This window comes from Pithys albifrons, chromosome 8 (genome assembly GCF_047495875.1).
Source record: "Pithys albifrons albifrons isolate INPA30051 chromosome 8, PitAlb_v1, whole genome shotgun sequence".
Lineage (NCBI taxonomy): Eukaryota > Metazoa > Chordata > Aves > Passeriformes > Thamnophilidae > Pithys > Pithys albifrons.
The window spans coordinates 17,274,952-17,298,008 of record NC_092465.1 but is presented as its reverse complement, the minus strand read 5'-3'; the positions used below and the strand labels follow the sequence as shown (position 1 = coordinate 17,298,008).

At 39.9% G+C, this 23,057-nt stretch overlaps 1 protein-coding gene across 6 annotated transcripts in view; it reads left to right on the top strand.

Annotated features, from left to right (window-relative positions):
* The first annotated feature begins 5,992 nt into the window (after positions 1-5,992).
* The window catches only part of ITGB6 (integrin subunit beta 6), a 48,781-nt gene continuing 31,716 nt past the window's right edge, over positions 5,993-23,057 (top strand). For 2 of the 6 annotated variants that reach the window (XM_071562082.1, XM_071562081.1), the window contains exons 1-2: positions 20,195-20,430; positions 21,171-21,250. In XM_071562082.1, coding sequence (XP_071418183.1) covers positions 20,370-20,430; positions 21,171-21,250 — 141 coding nt within the window. In that variant the 5' untranslated portion in view covers positions 20,195-20,369. The other 4 variants (XM_071562079.1, XM_071562080.1, XM_071562078.1 and 1 more) reach the window with 4 other exon arrangements.

Sequence of the window (23,057 nt, the reverse complement as noted above, 5' to 3'; positions counted from 1 at the left end):
GAGGTGCCCTGAATCTCCGGTGGATGAACTTTTGTACCCAATAGAACCATAAAACTATATTTTCAGATCTGCTGCATGTCCAGAACATGAAGGTCAATTTCTCTTCACTGCTGAATTTTAAGAGCCAAACCACCTTAATTTGTACAAGTTGAAATTTTTACTTAGTTCACACCTTTTAGAGAACAAGTTTTAGTATAGATGACTGCATGGATCTCAGCAGAACTTCCTGAAAGGAAAGGAGAAAGGGAAATGAGTCTCCACAACTGAACTAGACTGTTCTTTATGGTGACCAAGAAGCAGTCAGTCAGACTATAATCTAAGAGCCACGGTGAAAAGCTACATGACTAATCTGTATTTTCATTGTGTGACTGGTAGCAGGAAGGAGGATGTAGCATACATTTATTGGAAGAACAATGTAGTCATTCATCAGGGCATTATTCTGAAATAATTTAAATGACAGTAGGGCAGCCCACTCTTGATTAAGAAAACACAAGTCATTCAAATTCCATATCTAATAATGAAATTGTTCCACTGACTTACTGGTTGGCATAAATTACATGTAGCTAATATGTTCCTGTTGCAGACCCTGAGGACTCTTTGTTTATGCTAAATGTGAATGTATTCTAGCACATGAATTACTCTCCTCCTGCTTGCTTCTCGGGTGCCTCCAGAATAAGTAATACATTGGCATAACTTTGCCACTTGTCAGCCAGCAGTCTGGTAGCACATTTGCTCGTCAATCTAATTTTAACCTTTTCTCGTACATGCACTTGGTATTTCATGTAAATCAACCAGGCAGTCTGTCATTCAATAGGATACTATCTTCACAGTCTTATAAACTGTGTGCTCTATTGTATGTGTTCGTTATTAAATAGCAGAGGGAAAGTAAAACTAATACATTATTTCTGGTTTCTTAATACCAGAATGCCAGGAATCTCTTTATTACCACAATAGAGACAAATGATATGTCTAGCAGAGGGTCTGGACAATAGGCCTGGTAATGCAGTCAGTACTTTCTGAATTGAAAGTTCTGTCCTGAATGGTAAGTAGTGCATTGCATGGTTAAAGGCTTCAGAGCACATATTCTAGGTCTTTTCGTATTATCATTCTAATTTGCAGCTAATAATATTATAAAGTACATTCAACTGATGAATTGGGGAAAAAAAAATTTCCTGTGGTTCCAACAGGTATCTTGATAAAATATGATGGTGGCTGCAAAAGAGAATGTAATTCATTCTGAAATACAGATAAATTTGTCAATGTGTAAATAACATGGAAGGATTAATGGTATATCCTTTACTGTATAAGATTTTTCATAAATTGATTTGGCTATGAAAATAGTATGTTTGAAGTTTCAGTGTTTTATAAGGATTGCTGTAACTATGCATCACTTAATTATCTTTGATTTTTTTAAACACAGATGAAGGTCAGAGTCCATTTATGTAGCCTAATTAATAATAATACTACTACACTCTCATCTGTCTTATTTGGATGTTTTATTGCATTATTAATGTTTAAAAAAGTAATTATAAAGTTGTAATGAAATGATCTGTGATGTTGTTAAGAACTCAGTCCCACATGCCACATGTAACCATTCATTGCATACTATAACTGTTACCTGGTTTATTAATTATGAAAATAATATTTTGATATAACTTATCCTTATTGATATCTTGAGATTACATTACATTTCACTCCACTCAGGTTTATGAACGATAAAATAGAACTCATGTTTACTACTAAATTCTGTTCTGAATAGTAATTTCTGACACTGTACTTGGCCTGGGCCAGACCTGGATGGTGCCTGATTTCTCCCCAGCACACTGCTGAGCAGTCCTGTTACCAGACAGCAGAAGCAAAGCTCATCTGCTCCTGTAGCATCAGAGCCCCTCTTCAGTCCGTACTGCCTTCTGCTGCTGTTTACTAACAGACTGCATCATGCTCTGAGTCAATCCCCATTGCCGTGCCCCCCTTCTAGCAACTTCTGTGCAAAATTTACTTCTGCTGCTGTGGAATTAATTCACCTGTGTTGAGTTTTTGGGTATGAGCTGTATCTAATGAAATTTGTGCAATTTCTACCACAAAGTTCTGTTTCTGATGGAGGTAGCACTGTAATAGAAGTAATAACATATAAACTGTTTCCACCACTACCTCCAGAATTTTTTATATCTACAAATCAAGTAAAGGCAATATTTGTCCATGATGATGTACAGGAATATGACTTAGCATTAATTTGACCCAAAGGTTTAACTCCGGATCAAGTAAACACCTTCAAGAACACAGGCCTGTGGTTTTTGCCACCTTGAATAAATATATATCAGAAGAATCTGTGCCATGAAATATTCATGTACTTCTATTACTTAATTTTGCATAGCAGAGGAATAAAGGAATTTATCCTCCCTACTCTGATAAAGTTCTCACATGGGAGTTTATTTGGCTTCTGTATCTAGAGGTTTTATGCCAGGCAGGTGCAGTGTTTCCTCTCAGGGATGTGTCTAGGCAAATGCAATACAGTCACTGAGGTGGACTGTCATAAGCAATAAGAGTATTTGATTTCACTGAGCCTGTCAAAAATAATTTTACATGTAATTTGTTCATTGCATGTACAATCCTCTGGTTTACCACCTCTGTTCTTGCAGCTGTGAGTTTTACCTAGTTCAGGGAAGTGTATATTACCAATAAATGTATGCTCTGAAGAAAAGCAGCAAATTTCTGGGGATTAATGGGGGCTGCGTTTTATCACAGGAAAAATACTTTCTGGTCTTACTTATTGTTTGTGCATTAAGGCATATATAGTTGTGTTTAACAAACATCCTCTTTCTCTTCAAATTTTCCATGACTTTTGATCCTTAGGGATTACTGAAGAAATCAATCAACAGGATCCAAAATTACAGAATTATATGTGGGATAAATCCAGCCCTAGATCTTTATTTAAGAAGGAAATTAATCTTAATTAGTCTTCAATTCTGTGCCTGTATGGGAAAAAAATAAAAATAATCATAATGAGTTGCTACCACTACCACTACAGACAACTTGGGTAATACTTTTCCCTGGAATACATATCTAAGTACAAATTCAGTTCTAGTTATCAGCAATGTATTCCTCCAGGTATCAAAGCAAAAATTCAGCCATGTCTTTTGAAAGGTGTGTGGTAGGCAAACACAATGTGGAAGACCTTGGTCTTCCTCTTTTCATGTGATTTTGTTATTTGGTAGAGAAGTTTTATTGTCAATTATTACTAGCAAGTCATTCTGTAGCCATTTAAATTTCAACCTTAAAGGTGCATAATAGAATTCCCTAGTGTGTCACAGACCCAGTGCCACATTGATTCTACAAGCTCAGGAAAATGGTCTTTCTGATTGGTATTATATAAATACCTATAAATGTCTATCAGAACTTGGTACATGAGGCTGGGCTTCTGAGAGGGCAGGGGAGATCTCTGGTCCTGCTAATATTCTGGGTCTCACCCACAGCCTTCAGGGCAGTTCAGCCCCACCTCAGCCTCCCTTCACCTCATGCTTCTCAGCTGCCACAAGCAGTTTGGCTTTCAACACATCACAGAATTGCTGCTCAGTAACCCTGTGCACCAGACACAGCTTGCCAAGGCAATCTATGTCTCACTGTAGCTGACTGACAGCCAAAAATGAGGAGGGCAGGGTAGTGCTGCCCACCCTGCAGGGCTCCTGGCTGGAGGAGCATGGTGGACTTTCTTGCAGCATTGTTGTTTTTTAGGCACTTCTGGCCTCCTAATCAACTGACAATTTACAACTTCTGGCTCTTATTAGCTTCCAGGTATGTATCAGTTAAGAACCATGATGTAAGTCTTTAGAGGGAACCACACATTTTATTGCTCCTTCGAAGCAAAATTTGTGCCCTGACAGTTTGTTCATCCAATTCTAAGGGATTCTTCTCTTACACTATAACCTCTTTTTTCTACTGTGACCGTACTGCTTTGCCCATTGATTCCACTTTGGGTCCATGCCTAACTCCTTGAAGCTCTTTTGTTCCCTTTCTCCCTCTGCTCTGAAACACCTGTGCAGCTTGGATGCTCTTGTGGGAAATTGCCTTCCACCACTGTCCTTTCATAGCTCAGCACAGGCTGGACTGAATGCAGCGCCATCTCTGGCCCAAGGCAACTTTCTGTCAAAAACCAAAGTAGTCATGGGTGATACTGACATGAGAGAAGTAACCTCCAGTAATCCCCATGGCTTGTCTGCCCGGGCTCTGCCCTCCAGACACGGTCCTCACTGACTGCCACATTGTAGCAAAAGTGACCCAGTTTGAGAGAGGCTCAGGACAGGACTGAGCAGAGCTGGAGATGTGCAGAGCTTCACGGGGGTGCAGTGCAGCATCCCACATCACCCAGCCTCTGAGGGACCCTGCAGCTGCCGCAGGACTGTGCCACCAGTTCTCTGGTGGGAGTCACCCACATGTGCAAGGTGGGTGAAGTTTGCTAAGGGCTTCATTTCTTTGTAGGGGGGTGGGGGAGAGGACACTACAGGATGTTTATTCCATGGCAGCACACCCCACATGCCTTCAACATGGGGAGAGTCAGCACAGGGGGCCATTACCTCCCCACCTGTGTGCATCAGCCCAAAGCGCCGTGCCCCAAGCATATGAGGCAGGATGGAGCATGAGCTGGTTGTTATCTTCCTAGTTGGGTCTTGCAAAGACTGGGTAGTGGCTTTATTTATTACTGTAAGTAGAGGGAAAAGTGTCAGTTCTGGCGTTAAGGGCTCCTTAGCTGGAATCCACTGGGCTGACACTGGGCTCCCCTGCTCTTGGTATCAGGGCAGCCTGGCCATGGGGTAGGGGCCAGTGGGCTGCTGAGCCACACTGTGCCACTGCATGGTGCCCCTGGCACTGAAGTTTCCAGTCCCACTCCAAGTAATGTAATTTCCCTGCCCCTTCACAGGTTTTTCTGATCACTAGGTGCATTTCTAACCCTTCATTAGGTCCTCATCTCACCTCTGCCTGCCTTAAACATGTCTTCCCTTTTCTTACAGTGTTCCCTCAGCTCCTCATCTCCTGCCCAGGGAGATGATATATACACTGGTATCCTTCTGCTCTTTATGCCTGGCTTGCTACACAGTACCTTAGAAGAGAGTACTACAGCTGTTTGCTGCTCTGATTCACAACTCAGCTGGCACTGATGCTTCTTTGTGCATACCCTAAGGTAATTCTGCCTCCCTGCCATTTCTAGTTTTGTCTGAGTCTTGTCAGGGATTCCTCTGGTTTTTTCCCCAAACTAATTGAATTCTGCTGCTCAGATCAAAGAACCTAGTTTTATGTGTATTAAGATGAACCTGCAATGCAGTTTATGGGGAAGAAGCACTTTTGGGAAGTGTGAAAGCAGGTGCATGAGAGGTGGAAGCACTGCATTGCAGAAAGAGAGGGGATTAGGATTATAACAGATACAGAACTTCAGCATTACTCTCTAAAATACTGCATTAGTTATTCTGGTGGCGATGTGTGACATGTGTTTTATTTCTTCCCTCTGGAATGGAGAAAGAAAGTGGTTGCTAAATTGCTATTGACGTACAGCATGTGAATCCCAGTTTTGATTTTATGAACAGCCTCTATCATCCTGTCTTCTCTGGACAGTGTCATGCTCATTGTACTGTGGGGTTAGACACACTGTCATCATTCCTATAAATAGCCTGCTTGGTTATGAAGGACTAGTAGTGTTTCCTCCAACTAATGGCATTTTAGGCCAGTTTTTGTCAAACATTCTGTGAGATAGGGTTTGGAGAGTAGAAAAACTGCTAAAGAAAGCCAGTAATCAAAGTATTAATGTTTGAAACACAGCCACTCGGCAAGCCTGGAGAATCTACAGAGAAAAATTAAGTTAGAGGGAGCAGGATGGTGGTGTGCTTTTAAAAAGAAGGCTTGGATTCAGGGCTGGCAAGAGCAAGGCAGTTGCCACATGGAGAAAGAGAAGCTCTGTGATCCAACAAAAAGCTGGGCTGCAGCTCAAGGGTGGCTGTAATGCTGGGGAGTCTGCTCTGCACCCAAAAAATGCACAAGTGTACTGGGGAATGGCAGGTAAGGCAAAGTGTTTTTCTGTAAATTTTTGGAGTAAAATGGGAAGTACCTGTGTGTAGAAAACCTTATGTTTCAGCTACCAGTTCTTCAGCTGTTAATAAGATTTTTTGAGCGTGGAGAGCACCAGCAGGCAACCAACTAACACCTTCAAGTTGGTCTGGTAGGGATGGATGTTTATAATCTTGTGGAGGGAGTGGGAACCCCTGTTTTTATTGATACAGGTCATTTGGGCTGTGTGACTCTGTTCTGTGAGTAAATGCACTGGAGACAACAAAAAGAGCACGCATCCTGCTTGGCCATACAGTGAGGGAAATTCAATTGCACACAGTGCAAGAGGTCAAACACAGTGCAGATTTGTATGACAGGTAACAAGGCTTAGTGGGTGTCTTCTCTTGACTATTAAAAGTAAAATATGCCAAGATATTTGGGGGGCGGGGGGGTTACAATTAGCAACTGATCTGGAATTCAGACCCCATCTCCCACAGCCTGGGCAGTTTCCAAGGGTGCATTGAATTGACAGCAGCACCCTTTGTGCAGAGTCTGTACACAAGAAGATAGTCCTGCCAAATGAAAAGGAATACAGCACTGCATTCAGGGGTGTGACTAACTTCTTCTGAACAGCTAGGAAAGCACCACGCTTGCCAGTTATCTCTTCTGCGTGTTTCCTCAGTTGTGGCTGGGGCCATCTGATGAGTGTTTCCCTTTCGCTCCCAGCACGACGCAGTCTGTCTGCTGTCAGCAGCTAATGAAGTCACTTGCAAGACGCCATCCCCTGGGGAAAAGCAGGGCTATGAATAGACCTGTTACTTGCGTCTCTGGTTGCAGTGCTCTCAGCACGTCTATTGCTGTGCCACTATCTCTCATGATTGTGCCACTTCTGAACAATGGTCTTTCACTCTTGAGCTACTACTGCTCCTGATGCCAAAAAACAGTCTTTCTTTCTGGCAGAGCTATGGAGCTCCGTGAGTGCTTCTCTGCTGTCCCCAGTGACAGGCACAGGTTCTGAGGTACCACATGCTTACCAAAAATGTGCAGAAAGTGAGTGAGTAATCTTACTGCAGCAAGTGCTTTTAATAATAGTCCGTAGTGAATGTCATTGTCAGATGCTTCATCAATGCACATCCTATGATAAGAAAAGAAAAAGAAGGCTTTTTTCCTGAGAGCAAAATATTTTCATGCTACTGAAATAGAAAGCAAACTGTTAATCTGATGAGAGCACCACCTCTTTCTCCAGCTGAGCTTGCATGTCTAGGTATGATTAAGCTTGTGTTTAGAAGGAGGTTGGTCTGGACAGAGGTGAGCTATAAAAGAAGCAAAATCAGCAAAAATAAAGACAGATAAAGGATGATGAATCATGATGACATATTGTTCAAAGTATGTAAGAACATGTAAATACTTATCACAATGTGTAGGCCATAGAGTCATTGTTAGTACCAGTAAAGTTGAGGACTATTCAATGCACTTTAGTGACTTAGTTTGTGTTAGGGATGTAGCCTAAAACAACCTTATAGTTAATTACCTTTGTAAAAAAAATATATAACAATGTCCATAAATAGTGAAAAAGAGAAAAACTAATTAAAATAGCATTCAATTTGAACATTACCTGTTCTCAGGAGATATGGGAGAAAACTTTTTTCAAAAGGTTTTGTTTTATATACAGAATTTATTATTTTTAAACAGGTTTGATAGTTTTAACAGTCTTTGTCTAAATCAAGTTGTCAGAATTTTAATGGAAATGTAGATTTTTCTGTGTTACGATCTAAATGTTCAAACCATTCCTACATGAGCAGAGTTACTGTTGTTGTCTCATACGAACCTTTGTTCAGATGCCTCATCCTCCTGCTTATATAAAAGCAAAACAAAATAACCCCCTTGTAACTCATACTTTTCATATTAATACTGGTTGGCTGAGTAAGGTTGAGTGATTCATGACCATGTTCAAATTTAACAGAGCCTTTAATGTGTTCGGCCTGACACATGATGTCTTATAACATTGAAATATCTCACTGACCTAGCAGTCTGCATCAGCTTGCTGAAGCATGCCTTAGAGAAAATAAGACAGTAATCCTGATCTACTCCTTTCTAAAGCTTTAATTAAGCATTCAAGCTATCAGTTAAGAGTGAAGGAGCTTGGGGAAATGCATGAGATGCCTGTCCTTTTATTAACAATATTTCTTTTTGCAAGTTTAGGAAGACAGGAGTATGCCTCTGTCACCTGGTCAGCATCTCAGTGGCATTCAAAACTCTGATCCGTCTTGCTCTCTCATACCCTGTGTATAAGAAAACACAAATGAATGCATCTGACTTTCCTGTACACTTGCTCAACAGTTTTTTCCAGTAGTACCCAAAGGAGACGGGGTAAGTTGAGTAGAGCAGAGCTGGAGGAGTGCTGCTCTGGCACAAATTCCCATCCTTTTCCTGAGCTACAGAGTTGCAAATTTATGGATAGTTTTCTCCTTTAGGGTTTGTTTCCCATTGCCACCATCCAGACAAACTGAAGGCTAGCAAGGCAATCCTCAGACATCTGCAAGCCTGTTATCTGTGGGGTAGAGCCTGGTCCAAATGAGGTTTTGTTCAGCACTGCACCTGAAATAAGGCTCTGCCAGACTACCTAGGAATGGCACTCACATGATAAAATCTCCTGGCTGTGTCTGCAGAGGTGTCTTATTTGGGTCATGGAGAGATTGTTTTTTCTTCCCTTAGCAGAACCGTCTAAGGGATAGGACTGCAAATGCTGTCATCTCTCCACAGGGCAGAAAACCCATTTGGAATGATGAACCTTTTCATCCCCAGAAGATACTTCTCTCCTCCTTGAGTGCCATGCTAGCAGCAATTGATCTCATCCAACAGCAATGGATATTAAAACCATAGCCAATACCTCAAATGGTTGTTTAAAATCATCTTCAGCAAGCTTTGAGCCCTCTCCAACCCTTTCCTGGCTTCCACATCTCCTATGCTTGGCTGTCCTCCACCCAGGCTTTCAGGCTCAGATTTGGAAATCCCCTGCTCCTGACAGTGGACTGTTATTTTTCTAGCAATATTTACCTACTGTCCTTGTGGAATAGAATCAAGGCCTCTGTGATGCCTGTGCTGTTATTCAGAGTACTAATACACATTATAAACAAAAGAGATGGTCAGATTTCTGCCACAAGAGCCGCACTAAGGAATTTCTTCAGCCACGAAGGCAGTCCAGGTTGGAGCTTGTGATGCTCCATCTGACATTAAACCTGAACTGGTTCTGGTTTTAAGAGAGAAACAATTACTTCTGAGGAACAATCTTTCTCAATCATCACTATAACACTAGAAGAAGTATGGTACCAGGTTCATAAAGGAAATTATACACTATGGAGAATATGAACTTAGAAGAATATAAGCAAAAGGCCAAGCCTGGAAAGATTCATTAAAATGTAAGTTCAGAAGCATGAGCTAAATCAAACTGTCATTGCTCAACCCACAAGCTTAGCAAATAAACCTAAGAGGGGATTTTTGAAGCAGCAGGGGAAGAAAAGAAAAATACTCCGGTAAAAGTGGTAAGAATGAATCAGATGGTAACACATGAGAACAAAAACATCAGTTTGGAATGAAGGAAAAAGAGGTTTTATTACTCCGCATAAGCAAATAGATGATGAAGGAGACCTAGTAAAAAAGAATATTTCTTTCAGTAATGTGACAGCACAACATCACTAACAGTTGTCTGTCAGCACAGTCTGAATAAATAACTGCAATGGTTTTGTTTGCTCTGTATGTTTAAAACCATAAATATTGATTGCCTTTCACAATAAGACAAAAAATGCTGGCATCATGAGAATATGGCAAATATACACTTTCCACAAGATACTATTAATATATCCAGGCCACTGCTGACACTATTTATTAGATAATCTTACCTGAAATGGTTACCATGATTTTTGACTTGTAGGTTGTGTACCCATCCTGTCTAATCTTCAAGTTAACATGACACAGGCAGAAGGCTGCATTTCTGCTTTTCCTACATGCAAGAAAGTTCACACACTACAGAGCCAGAGAGGAACTTGCCTAGCTTTATAGTACAGAAAGAACAATGTACTCTGTAGCAGTAAGCATGTGATATGCCCAAGACAGGAACCAATTTGGTCTTGACTGTGTCTACAGAAAGTGCAGAGTGAGGCACCTCGTCTTCTGTGTGTCAGCCCAAGCCCCATGTCTTCTGTTCCCTGGAGGTTTGCCGATCTCCATGTCCATGACTTGGCACAGTCACTGGGATCAACTGTAGCACCACTGTTTGACCTCTTTAACCTTTTCCTTGGGTTCTCCTGTGCGCTCAGACATTGCTGAGCACAGCTATCACTCTCTGATGTAAAAGGGCGTTCAGATGCCTGTTTCAAATTAACTCATTAACTCAAATTAACTCATTAACCTCTTTATCCTTCTGTTTCTCATACAGTTTTAAAATTTTGTAGTGACCACATGGTAGTTAGACACTCAGATGTTTCTCCTGATTAAGGTGGGCAAGATCTTGCTCTAATTGAGAGAGTCTCCTCCACCGGCTCAGTAAATCAGAAGCAGAAATAATGCTGGAAAGACTCATACCATAACTGACTGAATAAATGACAGCTATGAGTCAGTGTCTACATTTCTTCCCTAACACAACACTATATTGTGGACTGTTTTGTCCCATAATTTCAGGTAATGATTAACTCCCAATGACTAAAATGTCTCCAGGAGAACTGACAAGACTTCCCACATAGTTACTCAAGTTCAACAGTATATTCAAACTTTCACTTTAGGTTTTCTTATGCAAAAATACACTTATTTTAACTGAAGCTATTTTAAAACTGCCTCATAAATGTAAAGTCAGCAGTAGTGTTAGAGCATAGTTTTAGGCTAAAGTGAGTGTATTCCAGGCAAATGTACACAGAGTATGTGCATGCACGTTTATTATTTATTCAGTTTATAACACAGAAGCCATTTTAGTGCCTCTGGCAATGCAATCATCTTTGGGATGAAACATAACTGTACCAGATCACATTGTAGGATAAAAGACTGAAGGAGTGAGCACTGGAAAGAACAAAAAACAGAGGAAATCTGTGTGAGTAGGTTTGTCCTGAAGGAAAAGCTCCCACTTAAGGGTTTCATTCCTGAAGAGGGTGTGTTAAAGCATGCAAGATAATAAAGAGCAGCAGATGTCTTAAAAATTGGTGTTATGAGGAGTGTTGTAAGGCACTTAACTTTTGAGAAGAAAGAATATTTTCCACACAAACTCCAGGATCTACATTGGAGCAAACCTGGTATTAATTTTCCAGAACCAAGATCGCTGTAATTTATATCAATATATTATTATAGGATCAGATCATGTAGCATGCTAAAAAATAATAGATGATAACAACAGACATGTTAAAATTTCAGTATAATAAGTAAAAGAACTGTAAGCTAAAGAATAGGAGAGAACCTTTGGAAACACTTGTAAGTAACTTCCGCTCATGGTTCTGAAAAGCAGAAAGTGGTGAATGTATTGGAGGGAGGAAGAAATGGGAACAAAGATGAGCAAGAAATAGGGAAAGAAATGGACGGGCAAAATCAACTCTGACATGGGTGGAAATGTGGTGTGTGTGGCCTGAATGTCAGGAATAAGAGGGATGTGATAATTAAAAATAATTTGCTCATTATCATAGAAGAGGAACTGAGATGTTTGTGTACAAAAATTGCAGACAAACAAGCACAGGCTAGAACTGCAGCATTCAGGATGACTCTGAAACTTCCAAGAATAATGAGGTGTGGTGGATGGGTAAAATATGACTGAAATGCACTTAAACTATGTCTGCTAAGAAAACTAGAAAAAAACCCAGAGGTACAGAGGCATTACTCGGTAGCAATGAAGTTGCTTGCAGAGGCAGAGAAAGGTAGTAGGAGCAGAATGGAATTTGTCAAACTAAAAGTCTTCTGAAAGACCACTAAGGAACTGTTACACTTAGATCTAAATCAGATGACTACTAACATCGAAGAGAAACTCCCAAGCATTTCCTCATTGCAGGATATTTTAACTCATCAGAAATAGAGTATAAAGCAAATGTTCCTGATAACAGCAGAGCCAGTTATTCCAGGATGTAATAGCTGGCAGATTTCATCACTAAGCAGTCACTGGACTACCACGATGCTATTCTAGGTGGTCTTTGTTAGGTAGTGATGACATAGAGCAGCTGGTTGTAGAAAATAACCTAGCTAAAGTTATCCCAAGTTGATTAAATTGAAAATAAGTGAAAGATTGAACAAGAATAGTCCTATTACTTTTTCAACATTTGTCCTTGTGAAGTATTATACTTAAAGAAATTAGTGATGTAAATTGGGTGAAGGTTCCAAATCTATTAAAACCAATTTAATTTAAATAATAATTTAAAAATTTGCACTGTAAGTATAGAGTGAAGGCTGTTACCATCTCATAAATCCTTAAAAAAGAAGTATTAGGAGTGAGCAAAGAGAGCGAAAGTCATAGGAGAAGAAAGCCCTACCATACCAGATCATCGGTGAAAACTTTGGTAAACTTAGAAGCAGAGGATGCAGTCAGATCTGTCATCTTTACAGACACACCATCTGTAAACAATATTTGAAAGACTGACAGTTTCTCCTACCACACAAATAAAAGGGGATCTGTTATGTGGCAAGGATGGGGTAGAGATGAAACCCTGTGTAGATAATGGCCAAATAAAGTAAATTCTGTAATGAGGATGGTACAGATCTTGAAGAAAAATAGAATCAGGACGGGAAGCATCTGTAGAAACTTGGAAAGTACATACAAAATGTAGTAGGCCCACAATGAAATGGTGTCTGTTATCCATCCTAAAATGCTTAAAGAAGCAAAATTAAATTTCAGGTACAGGGTCCAGTTTTTCTTTAAAGATCTGCCAAAACAAAGAAGAGAGAAAAAGCAGAGGAAAAAATGATGTAACAGCTACAGCCTTATTAAATAACCTTAGTAATATGGAAATTTGATATATATTTTGCAAGAACAATAAATAAGAGTGTGAAGATAAAATAAATAATAAAATAAATAATAAGCAATAACTGTTTATTAATAACTACAATGTATTAGGCAAGGGGAATGTATGTATGGTACCAGGTGCTCTGGAAAGGAAATTATTTGGCTACTTTAAGGTTGGGTAGAGATTTTCAAGCATCACTGTTTCATTTAGTCCTTCAGACTGTTAACCCTTTCATTGTTCCTAAAAGTGGTGTGGTCGATGAAAAAGTATCTGTACCATTACAGGGGAATAGAGAGCTGGGGGTGTAGGGTAGAATTTAATAGTACAAATGCTGAATCACACCCAAACAGAGGTAGAAATTATTTCTGTTGTTAATTGTGCCAGTTGGGCAAGAGAAAGATTATAATGTCTTGGTTAGTCATAGAATGATGCTGAGAGAGCTGGGATGGAGCCCTGGGAAAGACAAAAATGATCCTCCTTAGATATGATGTGGGAGACTTAAAGAAGGGATATCTAAGTGTGAACACCATTGTAGGTGGCACTGGTCAAAGCTCCTTTGGGTGCCAAAAACAGTCTGTCACCCATAATTAGGAAAGAGCATTGAAAGAAATGCAGAAAAGTAGTGCTGGACAAAACAAAGAATGAGGGATATATAATTGCTATCTATAAATACACCAGGAGGAGGGGAAAGAAGGGTAGGGCAAATACTAGGAAAGGAAAGAAGTTATTTAAGTTGCCAGACAATGTTGTCATTAAAATAAATGGATATAAATTGAAAGTTAGTCCATCCAGGCTGGAGCTAAAGAGATTTCCAGCCATGAGAAGAGTGAAGTCTCTGAAACAGTCTTCCAGTAAGAGTGACAGGAACAAACTGCTGTAAGGTGTGGGTATCACAGTGAAATGGAAGTTATTTGCTTGCAAATTGGATAATAAGAATTCACGTAGCTCTTGCATAACGGTGAGTAGAGCCACTTTCTATTTGCCTCTGTACCAGAGTGTCAGTCTGCATAACATTATGGTGAATTTTCATAAGTTTATTAACCAAACTGTGTAAGGGGAAAGGACACATCTTCAATATCTATGAGATCCTTTGTAGTGTTATGTTCTCTGCTCTTACTACTGTGGCACTTGTATTTTTGAAATTTCTGTTTATAACAAAGAAGTAATGTTGTGTTTATTGAGAGAGATGGAATTTGAAAAAAAACCATGCAAACAAAATTATAACTCTAATATAAGTGACTAAATTATTTAACAACACTGTGAACATCTCCAAAGGTTCTTATATAAGTTGCAAGGCAAAATATTGCTGTATCTGAACAATTTTTTCCCACGTGAGTTTGAAAATCCTTATTTCTCTACTCCAGAGGACCAGAGTAGCCATAAGATGGCAGCACTCTGCACAAAAGCTCTGAAATCCTAAATCGTGCTCTTTTCCCAAAAGGAGTCAGTCACTGGCGGGAACTGGTGGCCTGAGCTCTGGGTGTCTGTAAATGGATATCAAGACAGCAAAGTCCAGAATAGCTTGTGGGAAGCTTCAGAAATGTAGCTGCTTTCTTGTAGTACCTGAGCCCATTTTCCTCATTTTTTAAAGCCACTGTTTGGGTGCTGAGCTAAGCAGTCTTTTCTAATCTGTTCTGGTTATTCTAGAGTAATGTTATTCAAACCTGGTGTTTCAGCAAGGCACAATATATCTGCAGGTCTAAACAGTACGTCAGCTATAAAATTTTTTCCTGTGTGTAAAGCCAGAGGGGAATCACTTTTTACAAGTGATTTAATATCAGCTCCATAGTTTAGAATTTACACATAGATGGTCAGGCCTGAAGACATTGTGTTTACACAACCCTACAGTCTTTTCCAAAAGCAAGCCCAGCTTGCCATAGGGCTGTGCTAAAGGGTTGCCATACCCTCTGTGCCTCTCCAACACACCTGGCTCAGGACTCACTTTGACCCTTCTGTGCTGGGGACAGCAAATCTCGTTTAAATTTAATCAGTCAGTACTCAGTGTGATTCCCATCCCAAGCATGCTCAGCCTTGCACTAGCACTGGGGAAAGGTGCTTGCTCTGCTGCCCCTGCCTCAGGTTTTTATAGTGTAGGGGAAAAAAGGGGTACCATGTAATCATGAAAAACAGTCAGAAACCAAGGCCAGATTCAATGGGCTGTGTGGAAATCCCCGGTGAGATTTGTCATGGGCTGGTTGGCAGTCCCACTCCAATGCCAAGTGGTTTTCCTACCAGTTCCACCTGAGCCCTCCAGCAGTTCATAGGTTTGATTATTTCACTTTGTGTGTGAGAGTGTATTCAAATCCAAAAAGCAAACACATATTTCAGTGTGCTTACCCACGCCAAGCAAATCAAGAATAGAGATTTGCTCATGTCTTTGGCTGGAACCAGCCACGTCAGAGCTGTGGGCAAGGTAAACATGAGCTGAAAACACCCTGACTTGCCTGTCTGCTGCTCATTGCACAGTTGGTGAGCAGTTCCTCCTCCTTCCTCATTTTCCTGTTTATTCAGAGGTAGGTTGTTGACTTCACTCTCTGCCCTGATCCAACAGCAGCACCCTGCTCCGGAAACTGGAGGAGACCTGAGCATGAATCACAGCCTGAGTCACCAATCCCAAATGCCCTGCTTTGCTCAGAGCTGGAGGGGAAAATTCCTTTCCTCTATGTGGCTCTTCATCTCCGGCAACCCTCTGGAAGGAGCTACAGACATCTCTCCTCTTCTTTCAAATCTCTCCATCATACGTAGCCGTGCTTGGAAACAGCACCAGGAGAGGAGAGTAAGAGAGAGCTTTGCCTTTCCATGCACCTGCCCATGTCTCAGTGGGCTCTGCGGCTCACTCTGCAGAGCAGTGTTTTGGGCCTAGGCTCCTGATGGGATACGATATTGGTACACCCAAAACCACAGGAGCTGGAGTGAAGCAGCTCTGTCACTGTATGTTCAGACCTTTACTTACAACAGGCTACATGTCACTTATACAGGACCTGAATGCTTACAGGGGTTTCTTTGGATGGCTGTAATTTTCTGTGGGAGCAATACCCATCTCTCACCGTGATGATTAACAAAGAAAGAGATAACAGGTAGTATTAATTGAAAACAAAAAAAAAGTGAAAATTGCTGACTAGTCACATTCACCATCACTGTGAATTTCCCCTTTAAATACTACTATTTTTTAGAGATTGTTTCTTCTCTTTTAAGTATTTTTACCAGCTCTCTGTAAAGCATTGCCAGACCTGCACTGCAGCAAAGGCAGAGACAGGATAGTCCTTCCAGTGTCATTGCAGTACTTGTGTGTGGTTTCTGCCTGCTTTAGACCAGCCTGTTTGCAGGACTCTCACGCCACTATGTGGCTACTCAAATCACCTCTAGCTCCTTAGAGATGATTTGATGTTTCAACCATGGAAACTTTTTTTCAGGCTTTGTTGATTAGCTAACTGAAAGGAATCCTCTGAAACATCTGCCATTGCTGTTCTTTGGAACTGGTTCTGTCAGGCTGCTGAGGGATACATTTCTGTGCAGATTTTCCGAAGAAAGTGCTTTCCATTTCTGCTGGCCTAAGACTCTGGAAGCACTTGTCTTCTTTGGGAAAAAGTGTTTTAACCTGGAGATTTTCGTATATTCTTCAGTTACTATCTTTTGGTTTAAAAAGTTTGACCAAAATTTTAAATTGTACTTTGATTCCCTCAAATTAAGATTGTAAGGAGCTTTCTAGTGTGATTTTATTGAGAAGTTAACCAGGGAGAGAATAAAGTCATCAGATGTTTCAAGTACAAAACAACCTGCCTTTGATCAAAGGAGTGACAGATGCATTCAAGAGGTGAATATGGTGTCTGTATATGGTGGAGAGAAGGGAGACCTCCTTTCACAGAAGAGAGAAATGTTTTCTAAAGTGCAGGAGGTGACTTCCCCTGCCTTGTAAATATTCTGAGAATCACCTTAGCCCATGGGACATTCAGAATTTAAACTGATCCATATTTTTCCAGGTTTTCAGAGTGAAAGTGTGTGTGAGAAGAATATTGGGAATTAAGAGCTGGGTGGTATGGGAAGCTGAGGTATCTGTGCTATCTTTGTCTATTATAAGTGTTGGGTAGGGGAGGAAATGTACTAAGGCTTTTATCCTATACAAATTTTAATATCTTTTAAAGAGCCACAGACTTGCACCATTCATGACTGCCCACACTGAAAGACAGCTGCCTCCTGTTCTGATATGTCATTGTAAAGCTTTAACCCTGATTTAATTGAACCAGATTTTGCTCCAAAGTGAAAATACAGTGATTGATGGAAACAATAATAATGGTGTTCTGTTTCTACTATAAAGTATCTTTTGGTTGTATCTCATTGAATTGATGCCTTTAATTTGGGTGAATGAAACAAGACTCTCCTGAAAACCTTATGAAGGATATGAACCTTGCTGTCAAATCAAGCAATACCAGGACCCCAAAGAATTTTACACATCTTTCCCACATCAGCATTGCTACTCCAGATTGAAATTCTACTCCTCTAGATATAGTTAAAGCCAATAAAGCATTGGTTTAGTAGAGGAACTTGCTGGTCAACTTACCTTTAGATAGGTGATGTTTCAAAACAAGAATCATCTGTCAGCTTCCTCTCTGTTTTTTTCTTGCCTTGCCCAAGGTTTACTCAAGGTGTACTGTCTGTCTTTCAGGATCTCTTAGCCTCCTGTTCTCATGTCATTTTTTTTCTGTGTGTTTTTGTTGTTTGATCTGCTACTTTCTTTTCTTTCTCTGCTCTTTCCGGACAATCTGGGGAAGTTTGTTCCTAATGATTTGCAGAAACTTAGCTATTTTTTTCAGGAAAGACTTATTCAGATAGTCTTTGGCAGCCACCCCTTTCAGAGGCAGGCACTCAGCCTCCAGCCATGCTTTCCTTGCCAAGACCTATATAAAATACTACCTCACAGCAAATGTGGAACTGATAATGTCAAATAGAATTTGTAAGTCTTATGTAGGCTGTATTATTCATTCTCTCTACACTTAAAAGTTTGATATCTTGAATCTAAGAATACGCATTTGCTAATTCCCAGCTGTTGAGGTGGCTGGTCCTTAATTTGAGACACTGGTGGTGGATAGTGCATTTTGGTGGCTGAAGGACTGCCACCAAGTCCTTTGAGCACATGCTTTGAGGTGTTACCTTACCAGGGGCCAGCAAGAGCTACAAGGTGACCTTCTACATTGAAAAGGAAAGCACTGGCTTTTGAAACTCTGCAAGGCTGTAGGCTCAATAACAATATTAAAGGACACATACACAAAAACAGGGAAAGAAGAGGTTTGGATGGCACTTACAGGAGGATTTTTTTTCATAGTAAGAGAAAACATTTTTGGTTGATTACACTTCTTTTTACCTTATGTAGTTACAGACAATGTTCTGATAGCACTGTGTCTTCACAAGCTGAGGGAACATAATCTAATCAATGCTTTTTTCATGCCACAGAAAATTGCTGTAGCGGAACAAGTGCCTTACAAATGACACTCCAAGGTATAGAGAGCAGATGATGGAGACTTAGAAATGTTGTTCTAAATAGAAATGTTAAGATATGCTTCCACAATAGCCTAAACTGGGCTAAATTCAGCCTAACATGTTGCCACTTTTCCTGCCATCTCTGCCTTGTACTCTGGACTGGGCAGTCACAGGGTTCAAGGGACCCACCCATATGAAAAACAGCCCCCCACCTTCCCAACAGAAGGTGACTGGATTTTAGTTGGATGAGTGTGAAACAGCTCACTGCTTGTTTGGACATGAGCGCTGACTGGTAAAGAGCAAAGGGGTGGGAACATAAGGGCAGAGCAAAGGTAGTCCTGATGTAATCCAGTTTGAGCTACTATTGAAACTATCCATAGACTGTGTAAATACTAGTAAAATTGGATGTACTTGGGAATATTTCCAGGCACTAGAATGAGATTGTCTATGCTAATATACTGTTAAAATGCTCCCTGGCATGAATTTGACCTCTTCCAATTAACACTCACTGCAAACAGTTTCTGGGCACAATTTGTTTGATAGAGTGGTCCCAATAGGCACTTAGCAAGCATAAACTCAGGTCTTTCTGTGCCAGGTAGTCTCAATGCCCAGGAGTGTTTCAGGCATGTGAGGTTTAAATAGTATAGATCCATTTCTACCTTCATATCCTGCCCCAAGATTGCAGCTACCACCAGTCTGAAAAGGGGAATCTGATTCTGCCAGCTCTCTGGCTTGGTGAGAGCAGCCTAGTCCTTATGAGCTAACTTCGGTAGGATTTCTGACTGTAGAGAAAAAGGATTTATGTTTTCAGGCCAGCAACACAACTGAGTAAATTAGAATTTTATGCTGCCCTGTGTAGTCTATTGCAAGCACTTACGTAAGAGAGGACTTGTCTTCAGTAAATGATTTTCAAAACAGACAATAACAGAGCAGAAAAGATGGGAAGAGATGGAACATACAAATAAGAAATTTTATTTCCTTTTAATAAGGTGGTAAGAAATGCAGATTGGGAAGGGGGAAGGTAGAAGGGGAGATATCAAGAACTTGTTATGCAGTTGTACCTGTGCTGTAGAATATTCAGCCACTTATTAGGCAGAGTTAAAGCTAACACAATTTTTTTTCCAAGTCAGCTGCAGAACTGGGAATGCAATTATTCCTCTCTCTGCATACTATAAAAATATGTATTTTTATGTACTACAGCATTTTCCTTTCAATTGGAAGTGTTAATAAAAACAATTACTTTGTATCTTGAAGTACTGAAGCCAGGTCCTCAATTTTAATATGTAATCACTTTTTGGTTTTTTGCTTTTTGTTTTTGTTTGGTTTTATTTTTGTTGTGTGTATGTTTTGCTTTTTTTCACAGTTGCCTTTACGAGTTTTCCTCCACATCAGGAAATCTGAAAAAATGGAACTTTTACATCTCTCCAGGTATATTCACTTGGCAATTGTAATGATCCATCTCCCTAATGCACTCCCTCAGGGAACAATTAAAGGTGTTCTTTTGAAGGAACAGTTTAAGCTTTGCTGTACACATGCAAACATGGTCTCTTGGCTGGTCGCTCTAGGACCCAGAGTGACTGGGCTTGACAGAAATCTTCACCTGAATGAATTTTCCTTGTATGCCTTATAAGGAGTCCAGGAAAACAAGGAAGTGATAACCATGTTCACGTTACTGTATGCACAGCTTGTCCTCTTTACCTGCCCAGGTAGCCCTTGTTTTCACTTTTGTTCATAGTCGGTCCTAGTGGGGTTGAAGTTTCCTTTCAATCCGGTGGAGGTGAAATCTGAAAGCGTATCCTCCAGGAATGTATGATTTTTACGACATTCTACGCTTACGCAGATGATAATTAACAAGCTAATATTTTTCTGTCACGCAGCCAGCACTGAAAACGAATGGGGATTGAATTGCTTTGCCTCTGTTTCCTATTCCTGCAAAGAAATAACTATGTGCAAGGTAAGGCTCAGGGGCAGGGAGGTCCATTTCAAAACCATTTGTGCCTTGTTTCTTGCTTGAAGTTGACACAAAATAGCTTTGTGTCTTCTGTATTTAATCTTTCCTTTATATTTAATGTCTTTTTTTTTCTTTGCAGACTTCTGTAGGGCTACACTGCCAGTCATCTATGATTTGGTGGTTGTTACATAGCACAACATGTTTGAAAGAGACAGACATTTGAGCAATTTTGTTTGCACTAATCATAGTTTGATCTGCTGGGAAAGTTTAATATTATACATGTGACTGAGTGTTTCACTGGTACTTGGACAATGGATAAAAATCATTTCAAGTACTACAGAGCTGAGTGAAGCAATTTTAAGCATATAGAGTGAACATAAATCTGTTCTTTTAATATCCCTAGTTGTGTTGGAAATTACTTACCTACACTATACCAGAAACACGTTATACTTTATCAAGTACACTGGAGAAAACTAGTTAACATGTTCTCAGTAAATGCCACCCATAAAGCATTCAGAAGTAAGTCTGTTAAATGCCAGCAATTCTGAGGTTTTAATCTTTATTAGGGAGTTAATCTTCTACCAATAGAACTACAGTTAAGAAGGAATTTTATCAGTAATCTTAAATATGGCTAGATGTGTGCATTTTTCCCCTTCTACATTCTCTAAATTACTTGTTTCTTCATAAATTGAATGATTAAGCATGTTATTAATAGCCTTTTATCTTCTTGGATTTACATTTAGGGACCTGTTCTCAGGAAAGCGCAGTGACTTGTCAAGATTGTTTGCTTTCCGGACCACACTGTGCTTGGTGTTTGCAAGAGGTAGAGTGATAAAAAAAAATTTCCAAGTAAGACTTGAAGTCTTTGTAGTTGCTCTGAGTGATGAAGTATTGACTTAACTGGGTCTGCCTGTGTTTTTGTAATGTATGCAGCACTTAGTGAAGCCTTCACTGTTGGGGTGTGCTTGGTTTGTTTCTGGTTTTGTGGGTTTTTTTATGAAAGAAAACAACAACATTGACCTTCCTCATCTAAGGCAGAAATAAAAGTGCTTTTAGAGGGACTCAGATCATCAGCCTGAGGGCTGACTCACCCACAGCAGTGATGAAGCACCAGACATGAAGTCAGAGTCCAGACTGTATCTTGCATATTAAGTGCCAAGCCAGACAATGTAAACAGAAGGTTTGCAGTTGTAACCAGTGTGTAAGTTTGCAGATGTAAAATTTGCATACAGAAATTATTAATCTGTGGTTGATTTTATGTATGATGATAGTGTTGGTTTATAATTAGTATGATATAGATATGTTTTGGCTAAAACACTGGACTTAAAAATTATATCTAGTTTTGTTTCCTAATCATCAGTTTCAGATTTTCTGTGTAACCTTGGGCAAGTGACCTCCCACCCCTGCATTTAAACATTTCCCCTATAAATGATGCTAAATAATATCTCCCCACTTTACAGTAAATATTCTAGCTCTCAGTTCATTAATGTTAGTAAGTCAGTCAGCTATCACAATTAAAAACTTGCCAGAAATAATGGAGAAGTTAAGTAAGTCTTTTTCGTTACAGTTTGTGATTTACACCTTTGCTGCTAAAAGTATTTATTGCTTTTGTGTATAACAAAATGATACCCAGGATGGTACTAACACAGTACTTTATGAAATAACTCACAAAGACCAAACTCCACTTTTTTTAAAAATAAGTATTCTAAAATTTATCTTTTGCCATTTGCAACAGAATTTTACCGAAATTGGATCACACAATTTTGACTGCTGCCATGTCTTTTCAGGAAAAAAACCCACAATGTCCAACAATATTTATTGATTTTAAACTGAACAAAACCAAACCAAGCAAAACTGTGGAACACTGAAAACTTCAGAGTAGTAAACATGATTTTTTCTTTGTTTATTAGTTCATTCACTTGTTTGCTAGAGAACAGCACATCAAGAGTGCAAAGGACCCGGGAGCTTTAGTGTTAAACACAGGCACTTCCAAAGAAATCACTGTTTTCTGTAGGATAAAAACACACCTTGTAATTGTGTTTGAAATATGAGGTTGTCTCTTCACACACGTTTTGAAAAGTTACAAGCTGTGTAACTAAAGGAGATGATATGGATCTCCCTGTGAAAGGTTTCTAATGGCACATGTATTTTATGCACACTGTATTCAAGAAGCAGTGAGTGAGAGCTTTGCCTGAGCAAAGGCTCAGGTTTGATCTCAACAATAATAAAGCACTGTTCCCAGTAGGCGTCTCAGCATTGCTTCCACCAAAATATATAAGACCCCTAACAATTTTCAGGCATTCAAGTGTGACATTTTGGTGGAAAGAATGATTGTAGTTCTGGTTTAAATAGGCTTAAAGTAGATTTGTTTTGCTTTGGAGAGAAAGTTTTTCAGTGACTGAATTTAGAAAATATTTGTGACTTAACATCTGAACACCACGTTGCTTGCCCAGACCTTAGGAGAGAAGAGCAGCCTTGTGGTATGGACCCATGACCATCAGCCAGAAATCAAATGTTTCAGAGCTGAGTCTGCCAGGCATTGCCCAGGTTTTGGTTCAAAGGTCTTCTAGCCCACAGCAGTTTCCAATTCAGGAGGCAGTTGACTGATTTTGAAGATCTAAACTCTAGAC